This window comes from Sphaeramia orbicularis, chromosome 20 (genome assembly GCF_902148855.1).
Source record: "Sphaeramia orbicularis chromosome 20, fSphaOr1.1, whole genome shotgun sequence".
Classification (NCBI taxonomy): domain Eukaryota; kingdom Metazoa; phylum Chordata; class Actinopteri; order Kurtiformes; family Apogonidae; genus Sphaeramia; species Sphaeramia orbicularis.
This window is the reverse complement of record NC_043976.1, coordinates 17,978,673-17,998,420: the sequence shown is the minus strand read 5'-3', so window position 1 is coordinate 17,998,420 and position 19,748 is coordinate 17,978,673. Positions and strand designations below refer to the sequence as shown.

Here is a 19,748-nt window from a genome sequence, read left to right as displayed (position 1 = left end):
TATATATTTTTTTATTTTAAATGTTTTTATTTTGATTGGGCATAAAGTACGGACATATAAAATAAATCAAAGCTAACTAACACCTTTTTGTATTTTATTTATTCAACTTAACACGGCCTAAAACACTTTTTAATTATTTGTTTTATTTTAATATTAGTTCTTTTTTTAATTGCACTCTTTAAAACTGTGCTTTGGCTTACAAAGCCATGTGATGACGCAAGATGACGCAAGTACCCGGTAGTTTTCCGCTTTTACGTAAATTTGTAGTCCATATGACCTTAGAAGCCGGAGCATCCATTTGCCGTCATTAGATAACCTGCTGGAAGTTGTCAAACAGGGTAAACAAAAGGACACCTCTACGGAGAGGACTCATTCCTTTTGGGTTATATAGAGGGTCTGTCCTCCTTCCATCCACCCTCAGAGTCTGAACTATAAGTCGGCGAACATGTCGTTTCAGCCCCAGCAGGTAAGTGGACTGCACAACAGCCGTTTGACTCGCTAGCTTGTTAATATGCTCACCGGGAAAACTTATTTTACTCCGTTTTTGACACTGTTTATTGAAAACACGTATAAATATTTATTCCTTAAGAATTATGGGCTGTGTAAGTTGTGTTCTGTAATCATAAACCTGATCACAGAATGCTTGGATAATGAAAGTAAGACAGCGGCTAATGTTAGCATTGATAAGTTAACGTGAGATAGCTCCGTAATCAGCCCATGCTTACGTCAGTTTGTCATAGCTGAAAGTAGGGCCCCGGTTTACACAGAGGGAAAAAAAACTACGTGCGGTTTTAGTCATGAATCTGTCATATGAGATGTTTGTATAGACCTAGCTCTAGTGGAATGACGTGTTAAAGAGTTAACCTAATTTTCAGATAGTTGAGGTTACATAACTCGCATGGATCTTCGTCTCCCTGGTGTTCCTTCTGTTAGCGTCAACACAGGCTGTTATCCAACTGCACTGTCTGGAAGGTCAGACAATATTTAACAAAACTGATGAAGAGGTCAAAACAACAATTTTCATGTCTGTTTTGTACATACAGTAAGCAACTTATTATACTGTAGAGCTGGAGGATGTGGCCAAATCTATCTAAAATCATTAAATAATACAACTTTTTTAGGTTAGTGTTGTTATCATAATGAAATGTCCAATCATTTTTTCCCCCTCAACTTTTAAATTTAGGGAAAGTTTAAGTCAAAGAAATCAGTCAATTATTTGTGGTTTTACACTAGTCCTTACATGACAATCACCAGTACAGCAGCAGAATATTTAAAGGTAGAACATGTAAAAGTCTTTCAATGATAAAATCATATTTTGATATTTCTGCATGTGGGAGGCTTAGTTGCTGAGATGAGTTTTTGTTACTACATGATGCAATTTTGCATAAATCTGGCCAATATGTAGAAAATATCAGTGCCGATTCATTCAATATGGTATTTTCTCCGTAGATTCGTAGAAAAATGTCTCTTCTTTTCACGTGCTCTGCTAAACCATTAGAGTTGTGTATGTGTTATAATCATATGTAAAATTCTGTACATGAATAAAATTAAGTTCAAGTGTTTTTAGACAAAATAAACTTGCTGTAAGACTAAAATTAATGCATATCATCGTAACGGTAATCATTGTGATATTTATCAGAATCATTTTATTGCCCAGCCCTACAGTATATCATAACTTATGCTTAAAAACCACCTCTTCTGTGTTTCAGATGGTAGCTCCTCTTAGCCAGCTCATCAATGCTCTTCACTCACTGAAGAGTTCAGCCACAGCCTCGGTCCAGAGCTTACACAAAGACTTCACTCCAGAGCAGAGTTCGTATCTAAAAGAGGTGAGAACACGGCCTGGATAGAGCCTGATCTGTTTGGATGTTTCATTAATAATGCAGAATAATGGTGCCACTTGATGTTCATGATAAATTGACACTTCAGTTTGCATTAAGTGTTCCAAACATGTTCATTAGCATCAGTAAGGAATGCATAATCTTCTGTTAAATTGAGTCTTATTTCTACAGCTAGACTGATGAAGTTGTACTCTCTGAAGAGTAACCTAGCTTAAAAATTTTCATATTAATTCTAGTGTTTGTCCATGATCCTTTATAGTTTTTTACCGCATGGCATTTTAATTTTGTTGTATATGTTACAATGACATAAAGAATATTCTGTTATACTCTATTTTGGTAATTCTCATACAAAACTGAAAATGTACTAATTGTTGGTTCTTGATTTATAGCCTAGTGTTAGTTTGCGTGAGCTTGGTCTGTCAGACATCAGGGAGAGTCAGCTGGAGGAGCTGGTCAGCAGATTACTACCTACACTCGGACCAGAAGAGCCTCCTGCCGGTCCCTCAGCATGGAGGACGAGTCATGTTTCAGCAGACAACTTCTTTCACAACAAGCATGGTGAGCAACTGAACTTACAACAAACCCACCTCTTATTGTTTTGTGTTGTTTTTTTGTTTTGTTTTTTTTTAAAGGTGCGGGAGACTTTCGGGACTAATTTTTTTATCACATCTGTAAAACCTCAGTCATAGCCTAAGTATCATGAATCTGTAAGTCTTTCTGTGATTACTCACCTGAATCTCTTGCATTACAGTGAACAATTTCGAAGTGCCATCCACCATAAACAAATCGTATGTTTACAAACAGAGCCCGTAGGTCACTCGGGCATCTTTGGAATTTTGTCGCGACGTGCATTGTGGGAAGCGAAGGCCATATGATATTATATGGATGAAAAAACACAACGCAGAAATGGCTGGAGGGATAGGCGTAGTCTGAAGCGAGCCCCTGCCATTTCCGCCCTGTGTCTGTAGCAGCTGGTGCTGCCAGACAGCGGTGCGAACCAGCGTTTCCCACAATGCACATCACGACAAAATTCCGAAGATGCCCAAGTTACCTCCCGGCTCTGGATGTAAACATATGGTTTGTTTATGGTGGATGGCACTAAGAAATTGTTCACCGTAATACAAGAGATTCAAGTGAGTAATCACAGAAAGACTTACAGATTCGTGATACTTAGGCTATGACTGAGGTTTTACAGATTTGATGAAAAATTGGTCACAAAAGTCTCCCACACCTTTAAATGTTTCAAGAATAGAATAGTTTGTTATTGTCACTGTTACAGGAACAATGAAAATCAGTTTAGCAGCTCTGTTTCTTATTTAGCAGCAAAACACTTAAAGTGCAAGAAGACTGTAAAAATATCATACAAAATTATACTGAAAATGTATGTTGAAAAGTATTGGGAATATACAAAAAATTCTAAAGAAATACTCAAATATACAAAAAGCTAATTTTATATTACAAATGAATAAAAGAAATGTACACTGGCAGTATGGGATATGTGCAAGGTAAGATTAAAAGACAAGGTACATGGGTTATGATTATTGAGGTAGGGTGAGTATTGCATTGTCCATTAGACTGGAGGTGATGGAAAGTTTAAAGTTTCAGTTCAATAAAAGTGGAAAGTTTCTATTTCTATCTGAGACAACTGGTCAGACTGAAAATGATTTTTTACATTTAAATCAAAATTAGAGTATTTTTTGACGTTATATTCTCTCACAGGTTTCTCACACAGAAGGTTGGGGGTTTTCGGCTCACCTATATTTCGAAGACAATACCACAGCCCTCTAAAAGAAGTTTGTGCAGAGCTACAGTTCATGCCTGGTAGGAGACTAACTTTGAATATTTAAATATTCCTGCTGATCGTTGCATGAAGGGCTTGAAATGTACAGTTGTGTGTCATAATGAAGTGTTTGTTGTTTTTAGTATGGATACAGAGTCGAGGCTTCAAGACACTTAGATCGAAAACTAGGAGAATGGAACCCAGCCATGAAGGTCCAGCAGAGTCCGAAACCTACACACCGGCTTTCATGAAGGTCAGTTCTCAGACATTATGGACTTCTCTGTAAATGGAAAGACATGTGTGATGTAAAGTAGACACCCTGGCTGTCTGTAAACGGACACAGCAAAGGAACAGACATGGAATTACACAACATGTTTTTGTTTGCTGAATGAGGAGTGGTGGCACATTTTATTTACTCTGAAGCTCAACGTGTTATTGACCTGTGTGTTTGTGGCTCAGTGACATTATGGTAATATTTCTGTGTCCTTATTGTTAAGTTCAATTCAGAATGGAAATTCCATTAACAGGTTACCTTTATACAGCTTTCTTGAGTGTAGAATAATATAAAAAAAAAATTGCTTAAAATTAAACGTGCTTAAAAAGTGTGAAAGTCTTAAAAAGAGTCCAACTTGTTTGGCCTGATCTTACATTAAAACTATGGTTGTTCCTCAAGTCAAAACCAGGTTTATAATTATCACCAGTGTCAAGTTTGATATGACTAAAAGTCGGGTCCAAATACAAGCAAGGTAAAAAAAAAAAAAAAAAAAAATACACAGGTGCCAGTTGTGTAATGCGCTGTTTTCAGCCATTCTAGATCACTCACCTAAAGTTTTCATATCTGGTATCGTCACTGCAGGTGTGTGTTCTGCATTTTATTTCTACAAAATTACAAGTTCAACAGTAAGACAGTAACCCCTTTTACACAGTACTTCTGTTGTGGTAATATTTCACTTTTATTCTGGAATGACATCTGTGTAAATGAAATGGTGGAACATTTGGTCCCGCCTTTATTGTGGCTTTGTAACACCTCTGGAGGTTGTAACAGAGTCATGATGAAGGTAGAATCATGATTCCAGAATGCTATGTAAAAGGAACACCACTCGTTCTTCAACCAAGGTGTTGTTTCGATGACATATTGCAAGTGCGACTCCTGCGCTGGGGGGATTTAAAAATGAGCATGGGCCGTGTACAGTAAACAAACATATCAGCGCGACCACAAAGATGTTGAACTGGGGAGACACTGAGACCCACGAGCTGTTGTCACTTCAGGTGGAGAACTCTATCCATACTAACATTTGTGGAATGGTGAAAGACTCTGGAGAGGTTAGCAACACCGCTATGCTCGGAGTATTTCTGACACAGATGTGATACATCACGCTATACGCTGAGCTTTGTCAACACCCCTTTGATTCTGGAACTCAGGTCCACTGTGTAAAAGTCCAGCCTGTCTCACCTCTGTTACTCCTTTGTCTTGGCTGTGAAAATCAGTCAGTGGTTGAAAAAAGGTGGGACCGCCATCTCACTATTTTTCTGGGATCTCTGTGTAGAAGTGGCTACTGTTTACACAACAGAAGTTCTGTTATGCAGTGAATAGTTTCTGAAATGCCACAGGGATTTTATTTCGTGATTGTGAAGGAGGTGTTGGATTTGTAGGAAATTGTTTTGCAAAACTTTTAGCGTTACTAACACGAGGAGCTAAAATGCAGTTTCATAATAAATAGACCATTTCCACTTGTCAAACAACAGAAAGTAGAAATTAAGACCTGACTCTAATAGAAACCTCTTTCAAATAGGAACCTGGTACCTTCTGCAGCTCAGTTAGATAAAGGCCCCAGCCACTATTTGTGGAAATACAGTATTTAATAGTAAATAAAACCAATGGAATATCCTCATTGTAGCTATTCTAATTAATTTGAGTAAGTGGTGTAATAATATTTGTCACTCTTTTGTGGTGGTGCTATTAACACTTTCAGACACATTCACTCTTATTTTAATTAGAAAATGGCACAAACATCATTTCTAAATACATGAAATCAGCATTAATACAAAACATTTAACAACCTGATGCATGGATGGAAAACACACTTTTAAAAGGCTTCTGAATTCCTCATATCGCTTACTCATTACTGACCCATGTATACATTAGCTACAATAATTGAGGGTGATGAAGAGGTAAAAAAACAGATTTGAACCCCCCATCTGATTCTCTATTCTCCTCACAGGGTTTGCTGCAGAGAGAAAGAGCAGAGGCACAGTCACTGGATCAAATAATGAAACAAAAAAACCTTCCAGAGACCCAGCAGGAGGCGTTTAAGACAGGATTCACAGAGGGGTTCATGAAATCCCAGGCCTTTACTCAGAGAACACAAGGCAAGTGCTTATTTATTTACGTACAAGGGAAACAACCCAACCTATCATGCAACTCCCTTTTGATCCATGTAACAGTTGCACCAGATTTTCTGTAGGGGGCAGCATTGTGTTAAATAAACAGAGCTCCACCTGTTATGCCTACAGTCGTCGCGTACTCAGAGATGCCTTTGTGTTTGTTCTGTGTTGACAGACTCGCTGAGGAGAACCCGGTTGATCCTGTTGGTCCTCTTGCTAATCGGTATTTATGGTTTGTCGAGAACCCCATTTCTCTCGGGTAAAGGCTCCTTTTCTGATGCTGGTTTGTTTCAGTTTTCGTTCTTTCCCACTCTTCAAATCATCTCACACTCTACATGCACACCTCATGTAGGTCACCAGTATCTCAGAGGGTGTGAATGAGTTATTGAAGCTGAGATTCTCTTATATAATTCAGTTTTATCTGCACCTTGAACCCTGTAACCTGCAGTAGAGTCATTAAAAAAGAATGTACCTTCTACGGTGTGCATGTACAGTTCTTGTGACTTCTTATTCTGCTGTTTACTATCTTTTACTGTTATTATTACGAATGTTCATTACTGTGTAAAAGACTAAGGCCACCTTTAGCTTTGTTGTTTTTGCAGGGTTGAAATACCAATACTATTTACAAGAGATGCCATATAAATATCCACATATTTTACATGCAGATTTACATTTTACTATGAGTATTTAATATACAGTGCTGTGCAAAAGTCTTAGGCCACCTTTAGCTTTGTTGGTTTTTCAGGGTTGAAATGACCAGACATTTAGTTCTCATTGTCTTGTTTTCAGATCCAACTAGAAAATACATAAAATCTGTGCTAAGCCTTACAAAACACACAAAAAAACTGAACTAAAACAAAGGGGGAGGTTGCACTAAATATGAGCACTTTGGTTTAGAGAAGGTGTTTTTCTCTGACACTTCTGTTTTTACTGCTCTATAAATTGCACTTATATCTAGATATAATTTTAATACAGAGTCTGAGAAATGCATATGTGTGGTCATTAGAACTTTACAAAGCCAACAAACCTAGCCCTTTGCCCAGTACTGTAAGTATTAATATAAATATCCAGAACTATCTATGCATTATTTAAGTCGTAGGTACTGATAAATTTACATGTGGATCATTTTTCCACATGTCCAGCAGTAACAGTTGTATTCTCCATGACCTTGACATATTGTTCAATTCCCTGGTTTTACTGTATTCAAAGAGTTGTTTTTTGGTTTCACAGTGAGGTTCCGCACCACATCTGGTCTAGACTCTGCAGTCGACCCAATCCAGATGAAGAATGTGACATTTGAGCACGTCAAAGGGGCAGAGGAGGCAAAGAATGAACTACAAGACGTGGTGGAGTTTCTCAAAAACCCTCAGAAGTTCACGGTTCTGGGTGGAAAGCTCCCTAAAGGTACAATAGGTTCATTTTTGTCAATGATTTTATCTCATCGGCCGATAGCTTTGTCCGGTGTCGTCTTCATCGGTGTCATGTTAGCAATTTCTTCAAACATCTGTGATAAAAGTACTGAGTGGATTCATTTCAAATTCTAGATGTAGCTTCCTTCCTTTGTTCAGTGTTTTGAGAAATTTGGATTTTTGAAATTTTTATGAATTATTGAAATATTAAACATTTGTCCTGCACTAATAGGAAGTCATATATGGACTTTCATTTGGGTCCATGACCTTTGACCTTCAATGACCTTGAAGGGTGAAATGCAAGGTCATCTGTGTCTACATTTCAACAATCTTCTTCTCCAAACCTACTAGTCAGATTAATTTAAAATTTTATTTGTTGGGTCACTGTCTACAATGTTTGCTCACAGTTTTGAGAAATTTAGATTTAGATTTTTTAAATAATAAACATTTGCATTTACTTATAATGGTCCATATTTTGATACTTATAACATGTAAATGGTTAGAGATAGCAGTATAGTTACTGTTGAGTACTGATAGGAAGTCATATATGGACTTTCATTTAATTAGTTGAGTTCTCCTCCAGTGAAAGTACCACCCACTTCTGTTGGGAGGTTGACCTTGTGCATCAACACCGCAGGACTCTAACACAGAGACAGAACCTGACAACATCGCAGATTCAACTTGTTATTGATGCTTGATAGAACATTCCGGTGAGATACAGGATCATTGGTCCTTTTTTCATCAGGTAATGTGTTCTAATTGCTGTTACGTGTCTGTCTTCATCTCCTCAGGGATCCTCCTTGTGGGCCCACCCGGCACAGGAAAGACTCTGTTAGCACGAGCCGTTGCTGGAGAGGCCGACGTGCCTTTCTACTATGCCTCAGGCTCTGAGTTTGACGAGATGTTTGTAGGTGTCGGTGCGAGCCGCATCAGGAACCTGTTCAGTAAGTGTGGCGAAATGTGTAAAACATTTCAGTGTTGTCTTGCAGTGAAGTGAACCTCCAGATGGTTGACACTGTTTACTCACCTCTGTGAGTTGTACTCTTCGGTAGGATGTCCTGCTCTGGCCACCAGAAGGATCAGCCACTGGTACATGTTTATATCTAAGGCAATACTTAGCCTATTGTCTTTATACATTTGTACATTAATTATGAAGAGAAATTCTGATATTTATTCTCTCTGGAAATGATCATGTGTTGCTTTCTCTTCCATTCACCCGTACAGAACTGGGTCAAAGGGTTTTTCTTTGCTTTGTTCCTTATACATGGAATTAGCTGCAGAAAGACTGGAAACTGAGTTCATTTCTTTGAGCGCTTTTCAGTCCAAACTGAGAGTTCTTGACTCCATAACTTGCACTTGTTTTTCTTAATCTGCTTGTAAATGTTAGTTTTATAACTATTTATTTTTAAATGTGTGTGTTATATGTGTTTTAATTGAGTAATCTTGTAACTGTGTGTTGTATTTGCTGCTGCCTATCTTGGCCTGGACCCTCTTATACAAGAGAATCTTAATCTCAGTGGGATTTGTTCTGGTTAAATAAAATAACAAAGTGGCTATTGACACAATTCTGTGGTATGAAATATCAGTTTGTTTATTACCACAGAGCCAGTCAGCACCCCCATTATATCACGTCTGGACTGGTAGCTTGTTACATCCCGAAAAGTACCAAGGCAATCAGATAGCAAATAGGTCAGGCTTGGAAACAGTGGAGATTTAGCTCAGTAGGTAACATTTCAGACTGTAATGCAGACGACTGGGGTTCAATTCCCAGTCGAAGTAGCATTTTAAAAAAAATTTGGTGAAGATTTTCAACCATTGATGTAAATCAGCCACTGAGACAATGTTCAGAGTGCAGAATTCGGACCACAGCACTCAGTACACTGAACTGACACAGAACTGAGAAGTCACACGGCACACTGCTGCATCTAACGTGTAGCTCCACCCACTTCAGCCTCACTGACTGCACAGAGCAAAGAACACCATAAAACAACGTATGGAGCATTTAGAACAATAATTCCTATTCTATACTAAAAACTATCACTAATTTGTCATTTCTCCCATCAGTTGCCACAGTACTGTGGTAGCAAAATGCACATAAGAATGTACTGAAGTATACACCATATATCACCACAGTACTGTGGCAACAAGAGGATAATGAGTTCATGGAACAGTATCCATGACTGGCACTAGTACAAATGCTAACATTTGATTGGCTCTGTGGTAGTAGACAAACCGATATCTCATGCCGCATTAGCCATTGCCAATAAAATAAACCTCCTCAGCATTCTCTTTCTATGTTGTTTTGCAGAAGAGGCAAAAGCCAATGCCCCCTCTGTCATCTTCATTGATGAACTGGACAGTGTTGGAGGGAAGAGGATTGAATCTCCTATGCACCCGTATTCCAGACAAACCATCAACCAGCTGCTGGCTGAAATGGATGGGTCTGTTTTTTTTCTGCTGTCATTAACCAGAAAACAAATTCTAAACAGCAGATTATGAATAAAAAGCTGCCACAACCTCAATTTACCACTTTTCATTGTTTTCACAGATTTAAACCAAATGAAGGTGTTATTGTCATTGGAGCTACAAACTTTGCCGAGGCTTTGGATAAGTATGTGTGCATTTTTATAAATATTTCCCACGTTTTTGGTCTGTAGTTAACCATTGAGATCAAATAGCCTTGAACCTTTTACCACTTTTCAGTAGGTTAAACAAATAAGGTCAGTTCATACAGTAAACATTTCATACAGAAAACACATTGACTGTTCCACTTTTTTTTTGCTTCCGCCTCTGTAACCTTTTCCCTCTGGCGGTCACCTTAGGATGTTTTATCCTCGTGGCCTTGTCCTAGTTTCACTATATTGCTCTGTGAACTCAACCATTTCATGTAAACAAAGCACAAAAAACAAATACTGAAAATCAAACACAGACCTTTGACCTGCGCTACAGCATGTGCACTTAGGGCTTCATTCCCACAGTTCAGCAATTCAATAGACAAATTGTGCTCATGATATTTAATTATTTTTATGTTGCTGTTACTTTTCAGCGCTCTGGTTAGGCCGGGAAGGTTTGACATGCAGGTGACAGTCCCTCGCCCAGATGTAAAAGGACGCACTGAGATTCTCAACTGGTACCTCTCCAAGATTAAAGTGGACACCGGTAGGAGTAAATGTAAAGTAACCCACAAAAAATGAACATATGAATAACTAGTGTCTAATAAATAAGATCTCTCAGGTTGTTTTTCTTACATGTTCTCAAATTCTACATGACAGTTACACAAGTTACAAAATCCTGCACATTTTGTGGATGCAGAGTAAAACTTCAGAGCCTCAATCAGGGTGTCTGCAGAATCTTCAAAAGTCTTGAATTCAGTTTCATTATATTTAAGGTTTTTGACATTATTAAATAGTCTTAAACCTGAATTAAATTGCCCATACTCACAATTAACATTTTATCTAATGCCATTCAAAGTCATTCATTATTTTCAGTTTATGTCCAGTCTACAGCTCTGATATCAAGTTACAAAATGTTAAATTTAGCAAAAATTAAACCGGCATTAACCAAACTCACGCATACTAACTCATACTTACCTGAAACACTTGATTAAGAAAAAGGTGATTTGTCTAAACCCCTGTTTTAACTTGAAAGTATAAAAACTGTTTGTTTTCCTTTTTAAATGTATTACTTCCGCTAAGTGAAATGGCAGAGGTTATGTTTTCATTTATCCTGAATTGTTCCTCACCTGTAGAGCTATAGGGCAAATCAGTACGGCACAAAGAAACAAAAGCCTCCTAAAGACAGAGTGTTGTACTTGTTTTACAGCCGTAGATGCAGAGATTATTGCCCGGGGCACCGTGGGCTTCTCTGGGGCAGAACTTGAGAACCTGGTGAACCAAGCGGCCCTGAAGGCAGCAGTGGACGGCAAAGAGATGGTCACAATGAAGGACCTGGAGTTCGCCAAGGACAAGATCCTCATGGGTGAGTTCATTTAGGTCTATGAATCTGCTCTGAAGTCCTGCTGACTTATGACTAATCATCCATGCCACAAGGGACAAACATACAGCTCGTGGGCCAAAACCAGCCCGCCAAAGGGTCCCATCCGACCCACAGGATGAATTTGTGAAATGCGAAAATTACACTGAAGATATTAACAATCAGTGGTGTTAAAGGAGGGATATTTAGCTTTTTTGAATGGAATTATGCATTTTAAAACATTTCCCTCTGGTCTACATAAACTGTAAATGCTATGCTTGGGTCTGAATTCTTCATTAATTCAACTCCACATGTCCATCTTCAACAATATTTCTGAGTAATGACAGGAAAAAGGTAGTTTTGAGCGCTGGCCCTTTAAATGCAAATGAGCCACTTCACGCCCCACCCCCTCTAGGTTGTTGGCTGTGCTGCTCTGTCCCGTTCAACCAACAACTGAACATTTTAGGTAATCGGCTCGAAGTTTGGACATATTTTCAGTATGGACTACAATCGCTGCTGCTGACAAACAATTATGTCGTACTCGGAAAAATGTGCGTCTGAAGTTTTGACCACAAATGTGCAAATGTCATGACGTAACTAGTTATAAAACGTAAAAAATTAAGAAGGAATTGAAACGGGTTGTAGAATTCAACTCGATTTTTGCTGGAATAAATGTAAAGATAGCTTTGCAGCACCTGGAGGGTTCAAATTCAAACTTTATGAACTGTTAGAGTCCAAATACACAAATAAATGGACCAAGGACTAATAAAAGTGGATTTAACAAAATATAACCCCTTTAAAATCGTTTTAGTTCAGGTTCCTTATTTATTTTATTTTATTTATTTATTTAACCTTTATTTAACCAGGTAAATTAGTTGAGAACTGATTGTCATTTTCAACGACATGGACATATAGAGATAAACAACCAATCATTCTCACATTCACATCGATGGGAAATTTAGATTAACCTACTGGTGCATACCTTTGGATGGTTGGAGGAAGCCTCATACAGACCAATATGATGTAAAGTGGATCAGACAAGTAAAATGCTATTATAATAATAACCTCTAAATAATGAGAACTCCACATTTTTAGTGCAAAAAGTAAAATTACATACAAATTTTGATATTTACAAACTATCCTTTCACACAAAATGTGAATAACCTGAACAAATATGAACAACCTGAGATGTCTTAAGAAAAATACGTGTAATTTTACCAATACTCTGCCTGTTACTAAATGTTTTGTGAATTTGTAGATCCGCTGTGATCTGTAAGTTCTAATGCACTTGTGTCAATATTGTAAAAATTGAACTTATTTTGCTTAAGACTTTTCAGGTTGTTCATGTTCTTCACATGTTTAAGTAACCTTTGTAGGTGTGAACACTTTCATAATGTAATTGTACTGTTTTCGCTGTTATTATTTTACTGCTTTTGCTCACTTGGGTTCATATTGGTCTGAATGTGGCCCCTGAACTAAAATGAGTTTGACAGCCCTGACCTACACTCACTCTAATAGCAGCTCAGTGACAGACGTACTTCGAATGACCTCTAATCCTTTTTATTTTATTGTCATTCCAGGCCCTGAGAGGAAGAGTGTCGAAATAGACAAGAAGAACAAGACCATCACAGCCTATCACGAGTCTGGTCATGCCATCGTCGCCTACTACACTAAAGACGCCATGCCCATCAACAAGGCAACCATCATGCCCAGGGGTCCCACTCTGGGCCACGTAAGTACTTTCCGTTGTTTCATAACACACATATATCAGCCTCCCCTAAAGCATTTGTGCCACTTTGTGTTCCACACTGTAAAAAGTGACCGGTGACCTCTGTGGTTCCCTGCAGGTGTCCATGCTTCCAGAGAACGACCGCTGGAGCGAGACCCGAGCTCAGCTGCTGGCTCAGATGGATGTGAGTATGGGCGGACGAGTGGCGGAGGAGCTCATCTTTGGAGATGACAACGTCACCACTGGTACGCAATTAACACACACTGTTAAAGACTTAGATTTTTGACTTGGAAAACGGGGTGTTATGCCAAGTGTTCTAAACATTGCACTATTGCTGTATGTGCTGCTGTTTGGTTTCACTACACACCTCCTCACCTCATAACTGTCACTGTATTGCATTAGTGCTGCTACTGCAAATAGACTGACATGCACAGTTTTATTTATTCTTTTCACTTTATCTCATTTTATTTATTCTACAGAAGAGGATTAGGGCCCCTGGAAAAAAAATGAAGGTCCAATATATATGTTTTTGTTATTATTCTGAGAAATAAGTCAGAATTCGGACTTTTCCTCAGAATAATAATAAAAATATATATATTGGACCTTAATTAATTTTTTTTCCCCAGTGGCCCTAATCCTCTTCCATAGTATTCTTATTCTATTTTACCTCTTTTTTAAATTATTTTTTTATTTGAACCAATAAATAAATAAAATAAATATATTGTCAACTGACTAAATGTACAGGACAAACGGTGAATTCAGATACTGCTTCTCTCTCACCTTATTAAATGCCATGACCATTTATTTATTTTATTTATTTATTTATTTATTGGTTTGTTTAACAGGGACATTGTACATTAATTCACATTGCTGTAAATGCACCAGAGCCTAATGACTATTGTTCATCTGCAGTCCTTGGACAGATGGTGAATTGTCACCATAAAAGGTAGCACAAGGATATAAACGAGCAATTTTTAAAACATAAATTTAAAATACCTAAACACAGATGAGTAGAATACAAGTTTGGCAATAGAACATTTACAATTAATAATACATCAGACAAAGTAAGTAAAAAATAGTTAAAATACACTTACTAATACACTTAGACATATGAAAAAATACAACAGTGACAGGACAAACATTTCTAATGTTGGGAGCTCCAATTATTAATATACCAATTTTTTAGATGCATTTTGAACTCATTGTAAGGTGTCACTTCTCTGATTGCCACTGGAATAGAGTTCCACTCATGTGCTCCTGTTTTGTTTTCTAAAATAATTTAAAAAAAATTCCTTATTTGTAAAATTCAGTTGATCGTACAAACAGTGTCTTTCATAGCATATGGAGCAGACAGTTAATGCCATGCAACAATAGCTGAATTATTTCTCCATAAACCCCCCATATCACACCATGTGCATGTGCAGCCACAATCTAAATATGTAAATAATATTCAATATTTAATTTGAATTCTATATTTATATAAATACCACATTTCTTACTTTTCTCTTATTTTTTTTCTTTTTTCACTGGTTTGTGTTTTTTTTTTCTCTGCCTGTCTTTTTCTCTGCACTTGCTTGTTGTATGTTGCTACTGTCAACTGTGAATTTTCCCCACGGTGGGATCAATTAAGTCTTATCTTATCTTATTTGGCAATATTATTACTTAGTCAGAAGGACAAGTGCTTGATTTTAAAACCATTTACTTGTATAAGAGACACCTACCTATTTTAGTCTGTTATAAAACATTGCATAAAACTCAACAAAGAAGTCTTTTTTTTAGGTTAATTTCCAGATAGTTTCCAGTATGGGCTGTATATGTGTTTATTTGTGGATGTTAGTTTCAGTCTTCTGTTATTGTTCTTCCAGGAGCCTCCAGTGATTTTGACGGAGCAACTAAAATAGCAAAAATGATGGTGACCAGATTTGGGATGAGTGACAAGGTAAAACATTTGTCATTGATTGAATGTCCTGAATGTGTTATGGCCACAAGGCTTTTTCTAAAAATTCTTACAGCAGTTTTTTTTAATACAGTACATTTTTAAGTGCTTGAATTATGTAGTATAGAGTTAACTGTTGTATATTTCAGTTGTATTTTAGTATTTTTAATATTTTACTTGAGTAATTTTTGTATATTGCCGATATTTTTTAGTATTTTGTGTGATATTTGTTATACTTCAATTGTTTTCTGCTCAACAGGTTTTCATATTTCCAGTAACAATGACAATAAAGATCTATTCTATTCTGTATACTGTTGAAGAGCGTCTCAAAGTGCTGTTCACGCTCTTACTGATTAGGAAATAATTAGGAAATCCAGAAATAGGACACTAGTATTTGGTCGAAAAATCATGCTTTGTTTATCAGCAGTGGAATGACCTGCAATTAGACTGAAACTAATGAAAACATCTGTCTGCTCAGCGTCCCCAAATGAACTTAAGCAGCTTACAAATGAAAAGGTGTATTAGATCTACCTTTTTTTTTTGCCCCTTTCTGCTGCAGCTCGGTGTTATGACCTACGGTGACGTGTCCAAGCAGAGCCCTGAGACTCAGGCCGCCATCGAGCAGGAGGTTCGGGCTTTACTGAAGGTAAACTGACTGATGGCATTCACAGATGGATCATTTACACTATTTGTTGCTTCCTCTGGAGTAAAGCCAGTCTTTCTTTTTTACCCAGGATTCTTATGACCGTGCTAAAAACATCCTCAAGACCTACAGCAAAGAGCACAAGATACTCGCCGATGCCCTGCTAAGATATGAAACCCTGGACGCCAAAGAGATCCAGATGGTGCTGGAGGGCAAATCCCTGGACCACTAGATACCTCAGTACATTTCAGACTCTATCGTGTACATATAAAGCTGTGCATTTGAGCACAGGCCTTTTGGAGGCCTTGTATTTCACTTGTTTGAACCCCTCTTATTTTTAATTCAAAGATGAATTTATGTTTCGCCCACATTTTTAGATCTTATTTAGATTTTTCTTTGCATTTATGGTAGAGAAGAGTTTAAGTTTATTTTAATGCGTTTCACATCTGGATAAGAATAAACATGTTCATCATACAGCAGACATTTGCTTTAAAATCAGGATGTAAGGCAAACAGTTGACACCAATGACATAAATAATTTCACCTCTGTGTTTAATTGCTCACATTTTTAGTTTGTACAGACAATTGAACACCACAGGACCTTAAATACCTCAGTCTGAATGTACCGTATGGCTGTAGCAAGGTACAAGGAATAACTGTGTTCACTGTTGAGACTTTGTTTGCTGTTTGTAGTGCATCTGCCGTCTACTGTCTTGTTTCTTATTTATTTGAAGTGCCCAAAGGTGTGTCATCATTCTCTTGAATTAGCCGTAGGCCCAACACGTCCTATTCCACACTCACATGCATCTGACGACCGAGGGGAACTGTGTATATACTGTAAGTGTGCAAGGTTTGGCTTTGTGCTTCTCTTAGTTCTTGTAGACAAAGGCCTTCCTGAAGCTCAAATAAAGGTTACTCTGACTTAAAAAAAATGCATTTTACCTGACTGTGACAAATGCACCCACTGGGGACCAGCTTGGCATAGAAGCGCCTTTTAATCTTACTTAGGTCAACATCCAACAATCAACAGTGGCAGAAAGGTTGAAATATTACATAGAAAAAAAAGAGTAAAGAGGGGTAAGGCCCAATCCCAATTCACCCCTTGGCCCTCCTCTTTACCCCTTCCCCTTGGCCCTCACACTTGGTACTACCCCTTGAAACGGAGTTGCAAGGGGTAATATAATTTACATAAACACATAATACAATAACACATATATATGTATATATATGTACACAGATATACACTACCAGTCAAAAGTTTTAGAACACCCCAATTTTTCCAGCTTTGTTTTGAAATTCAAGCAGTTCAAGTCCAATGAACAGCTTGAAATGGTACAAAGGTAAGCAGTGAACTGCCAGAGGTAAAAAAAAAAAAAAAAAAAGGTAAGGTTAAACAAAACTAAAAGATAATGTACATTTCAGAATTATACAAAAAGGCGAACAAGAAATGGGTTAACAGCTTAAAGCAGTTCTGCAGCAATGGAGGTTGATCAAGCCTCGAAAGTTGGTGCTACCAGTTCCTCCAGGTGTCCCAACGTTTGTGAATTCCTTCCAACCCCCTCTGTCTGCAGAAAAGTAGTGTTGGAACACACTTTGGTACCATACCGTTGTGAGCATTATTTGAACAGTATTGTACTGCAGAAAGTAGTGTGTTACTATAAAAGTGGTGAGGAAAAGGCAATTAACCATAGAAGAGAGACAGACCATCAGAACACTGAAAAATGTAGGTCTTTCCTGCAGAGAAATTGCCAAGAAAGTCCAGGTGTCAGTAAGTCCAGTTTCCTTCACCATCCAAAGGCACTCAGAAACTGGAGGAAATGCTGACAGGAAGAGGTCTGGCAGAGCCAAAGACACAACAGAATCAGAAGACAAGTTTATGACGGTCAACAGCTGGAGTGAGAGGAGACTCACAGGACAACAGCTTCAAGCACAGTGAAAATAGTGGTCGTAGTAACAAGTCTGAGTTTCAACTGTGAAGAGAAGACTTCCAGTTGCAGGTTTGATCAGTCCATAACACCTTCTTCCAGTCTTCAGTCGTCCACTGGTGGTGTTTCATGGCCCAGCCAAGCCTCTTTTTCTTATTCTGAAGTCTCAGCAATGGCTTTCTTGCTGCAACTCGACCAATCAAACCTGCAACTGGAAGTCTTCTCTTCACAGTTGAAACTCAGACTTGTTACTACGACCACTATTTTCACTGTGTATGAAGCTGTTGTCCTGTGAGTCTCCTCTCACTCCAGCTGTTGACTGTCATAAACTTGTCTTCTGATTCTGTTGTGTCTTTGGCTCTGCCAGACCTCTTCCTGTCAGCATTTCCTCCAGTTTCTGAGTGCCTTTGGATGGTGAAGGAAACTGGACTTACTGACACCTGGACTTTCTTGGACATTTCTCTGTAGGACAGACCTACATTTTTCAGTGTTCTGATGGTCTGTCTCTCTTCTATGGTTAATTGCCTTTTCCTCTTTTCCATTTTTAGAGTAACACACTACTTTCTGCAGTACAATACTGTTCAAATAATGCTCACAACGGTATGGTACTATTGTGTGTTCCAACACTACTTTTATGCAGACAGAGGGGGTTGGAAGGAATTCACAAACGTTGGGACACCTGGAGGAATTGGTAGCACCAACTTTCGAGGCTTGATCAACCTCCATTGCTGCAGAACTGCTTTAAGTTGTTAACCCATTTCTTGTTCACCTTTTTGTATAATTCTGAAATGTACATTATTTTTCAGTTTTGTTTAACCTTACCTTTTTTTTTTTTTTTTTTTTTTTTTTACCTCTGGCAGTTCACCGCTTACCTTTGTACCATTTCAAGCTGTTCATTGGACTGGAACTGCTTGAATTTCAAAACAAAGCTGAAAAACTTGTGGTGTTTTAAAGCTTTTGCCTGGTAGTGTATATCTGTGTACGTATATGTACATATATATGTTATTGTATTATGTGTTTGTGTAAATTATACTACATTTATTCATAATAATATAAAGCCAGAACAAAATTATTTAACAGTAAGTATCAGGCATTAGAGTATAGATCTGTTTAGACTAAGAAGCCTATTATTGTTATTAATTATATAAGGAGAAGGGGTGGGAGTTTATAAGTTCTACTTCTTCTCACTCCTTTTCGAATATGGATTGTATGTCTTACGTTTAAATGTTTTGTTTGTTTATTTATTTTTCTTCCTTTTTGACATTCATATTCCAAATAAATACATCAATCAATGCTTTAGGGTCAAAACAGGGTAGAATAACAGAAAAAGACATAGAGGAATTTAAGTTTTATAGGTTTTTACTAAATATACTCAGAATGTAGATCAATAAGAGATTTAGGATCTTGAACATGAACTGTGAACTGGAACACACTGAACAACAACAAGGATTTCAATTTTGGCCCAGTAGTTTTTCTTTTAGAGCTCTTCTTTTCCAAATTAGTCCAGCTGCTTTTTGGCACCTGAAATCCAAAAAGCAGTAAAAAAAAAAAAAAAAAAAAAAAAAAAAAAAAAGGTGAGTCACCACAACACTGCAAACAACAGTCAAAACAAAAACATAAAAAAAAAACCACAAAAAAAGCCCAAATCATCTACTTTTTGAGTCGTCTCACTCGCTGCTCTGAGTTTTGCTCCCTATTACACAGGCAGTGGGGGTTGAACTGAGCATGCTCAGATGTCTATGGAAAAGATAAGGTCTATTCTATCAGCACATTCTCAAATTTTTCCTATTGAGCAAAACGGTTGAATTTTTATGAATATTTAAAATAAATCGTACATTCAGAACGCTCACCACAGACACATCAGAGGCCAAAGGGTTAACCATAACCTTGACTGTATTAGTGCTGCGTCAGCAAATTAGTGGCCTAGTCCTTGCACCTAAGGTAACTGCAATTTAAGGGTTTATGTAAAACTAACTCTTTAAAGAAGTCAATATTCAGACCATGAGTCAACCATTTATGACTATCATTTATAAATTATATAATAGCGTCCACTGTCCATTTTGTGAGTTTTTTTTTTAAACATACGCACTAATAAAAACTAGTGTAGCAAATAACTTTAATGCCATCAT

At 37.6% G+C, this 19,748-nt stretch overlaps 1 protein-coding gene across 2 annotated transcripts; it reads left to right on the top strand.

The window, feature by feature from the left end:
- Positions 1-272: 272 nt before the first annotated feature.
- yme1l1a (YME1-like 1a) lies at positions 273-16,621 on the top strand. 2 transcript variants are annotated; one of them, XM_030123196.1, is made up of 18 exons: positions 273-466; positions 1,710-1,829; positions 2,231-2,399; positions 3,561-3,662; positions 3,765-3,874; positions 5,844-5,991; positions 6,182-6,265; positions 7,237-7,410; positions 8,207-8,359; positions 9,724-9,856; positions 9,964-10,026; positions 10,462-10,574; positions 11,238-11,393; positions 12,968-13,119; positions 13,235-13,361; positions 14,982-15,055; positions 15,612-15,698; positions 15,787-16,621. In XM_030123196.1, exons 1-18 carry the CDS (start codon positions 446-448, stop codon positions 15,925-15,927), a joined length of 2,127 nt encoding a protein of 708 aa, XP_029979056.1. In that variant the 5' UTR covers positions 273-445; the 3' UTR covers positions 15,928-16,621. The 2 variants fall into 2 exon arrangements, with proteins under 2 accessions (XP_029979056.1, XP_029979055.1); XM_030123195.1 differs by having other exon boundaries at positions 6,182-6,289.
- Positions 16,622-19,748: the final 3,127 nt, after the last annotated feature.

Excerpts from the sequence above, each read along its gene's own strand:
- yme1l1a (XM_030123195.1), top strand. The coding sequence starts at position 446 with ATGTCGTTTCAGCCCCAGCAG. Across the intron at positions 2,400-3,560 it reads CTTCTTTCACAACAAGCATG|GTTTCTCACACAGAAGGTTG; the intron begins GTGAGCAACTGA and ends ATTCTCTCACAG. Across the intron at positions 9,857-9,963 it reads CTGCTGGCTGAAATGGATGG|ATTTAAACCAAATGAAGGTG; the intron begins GTCTGTTTTTTT and ends TTGTTTTCACAG.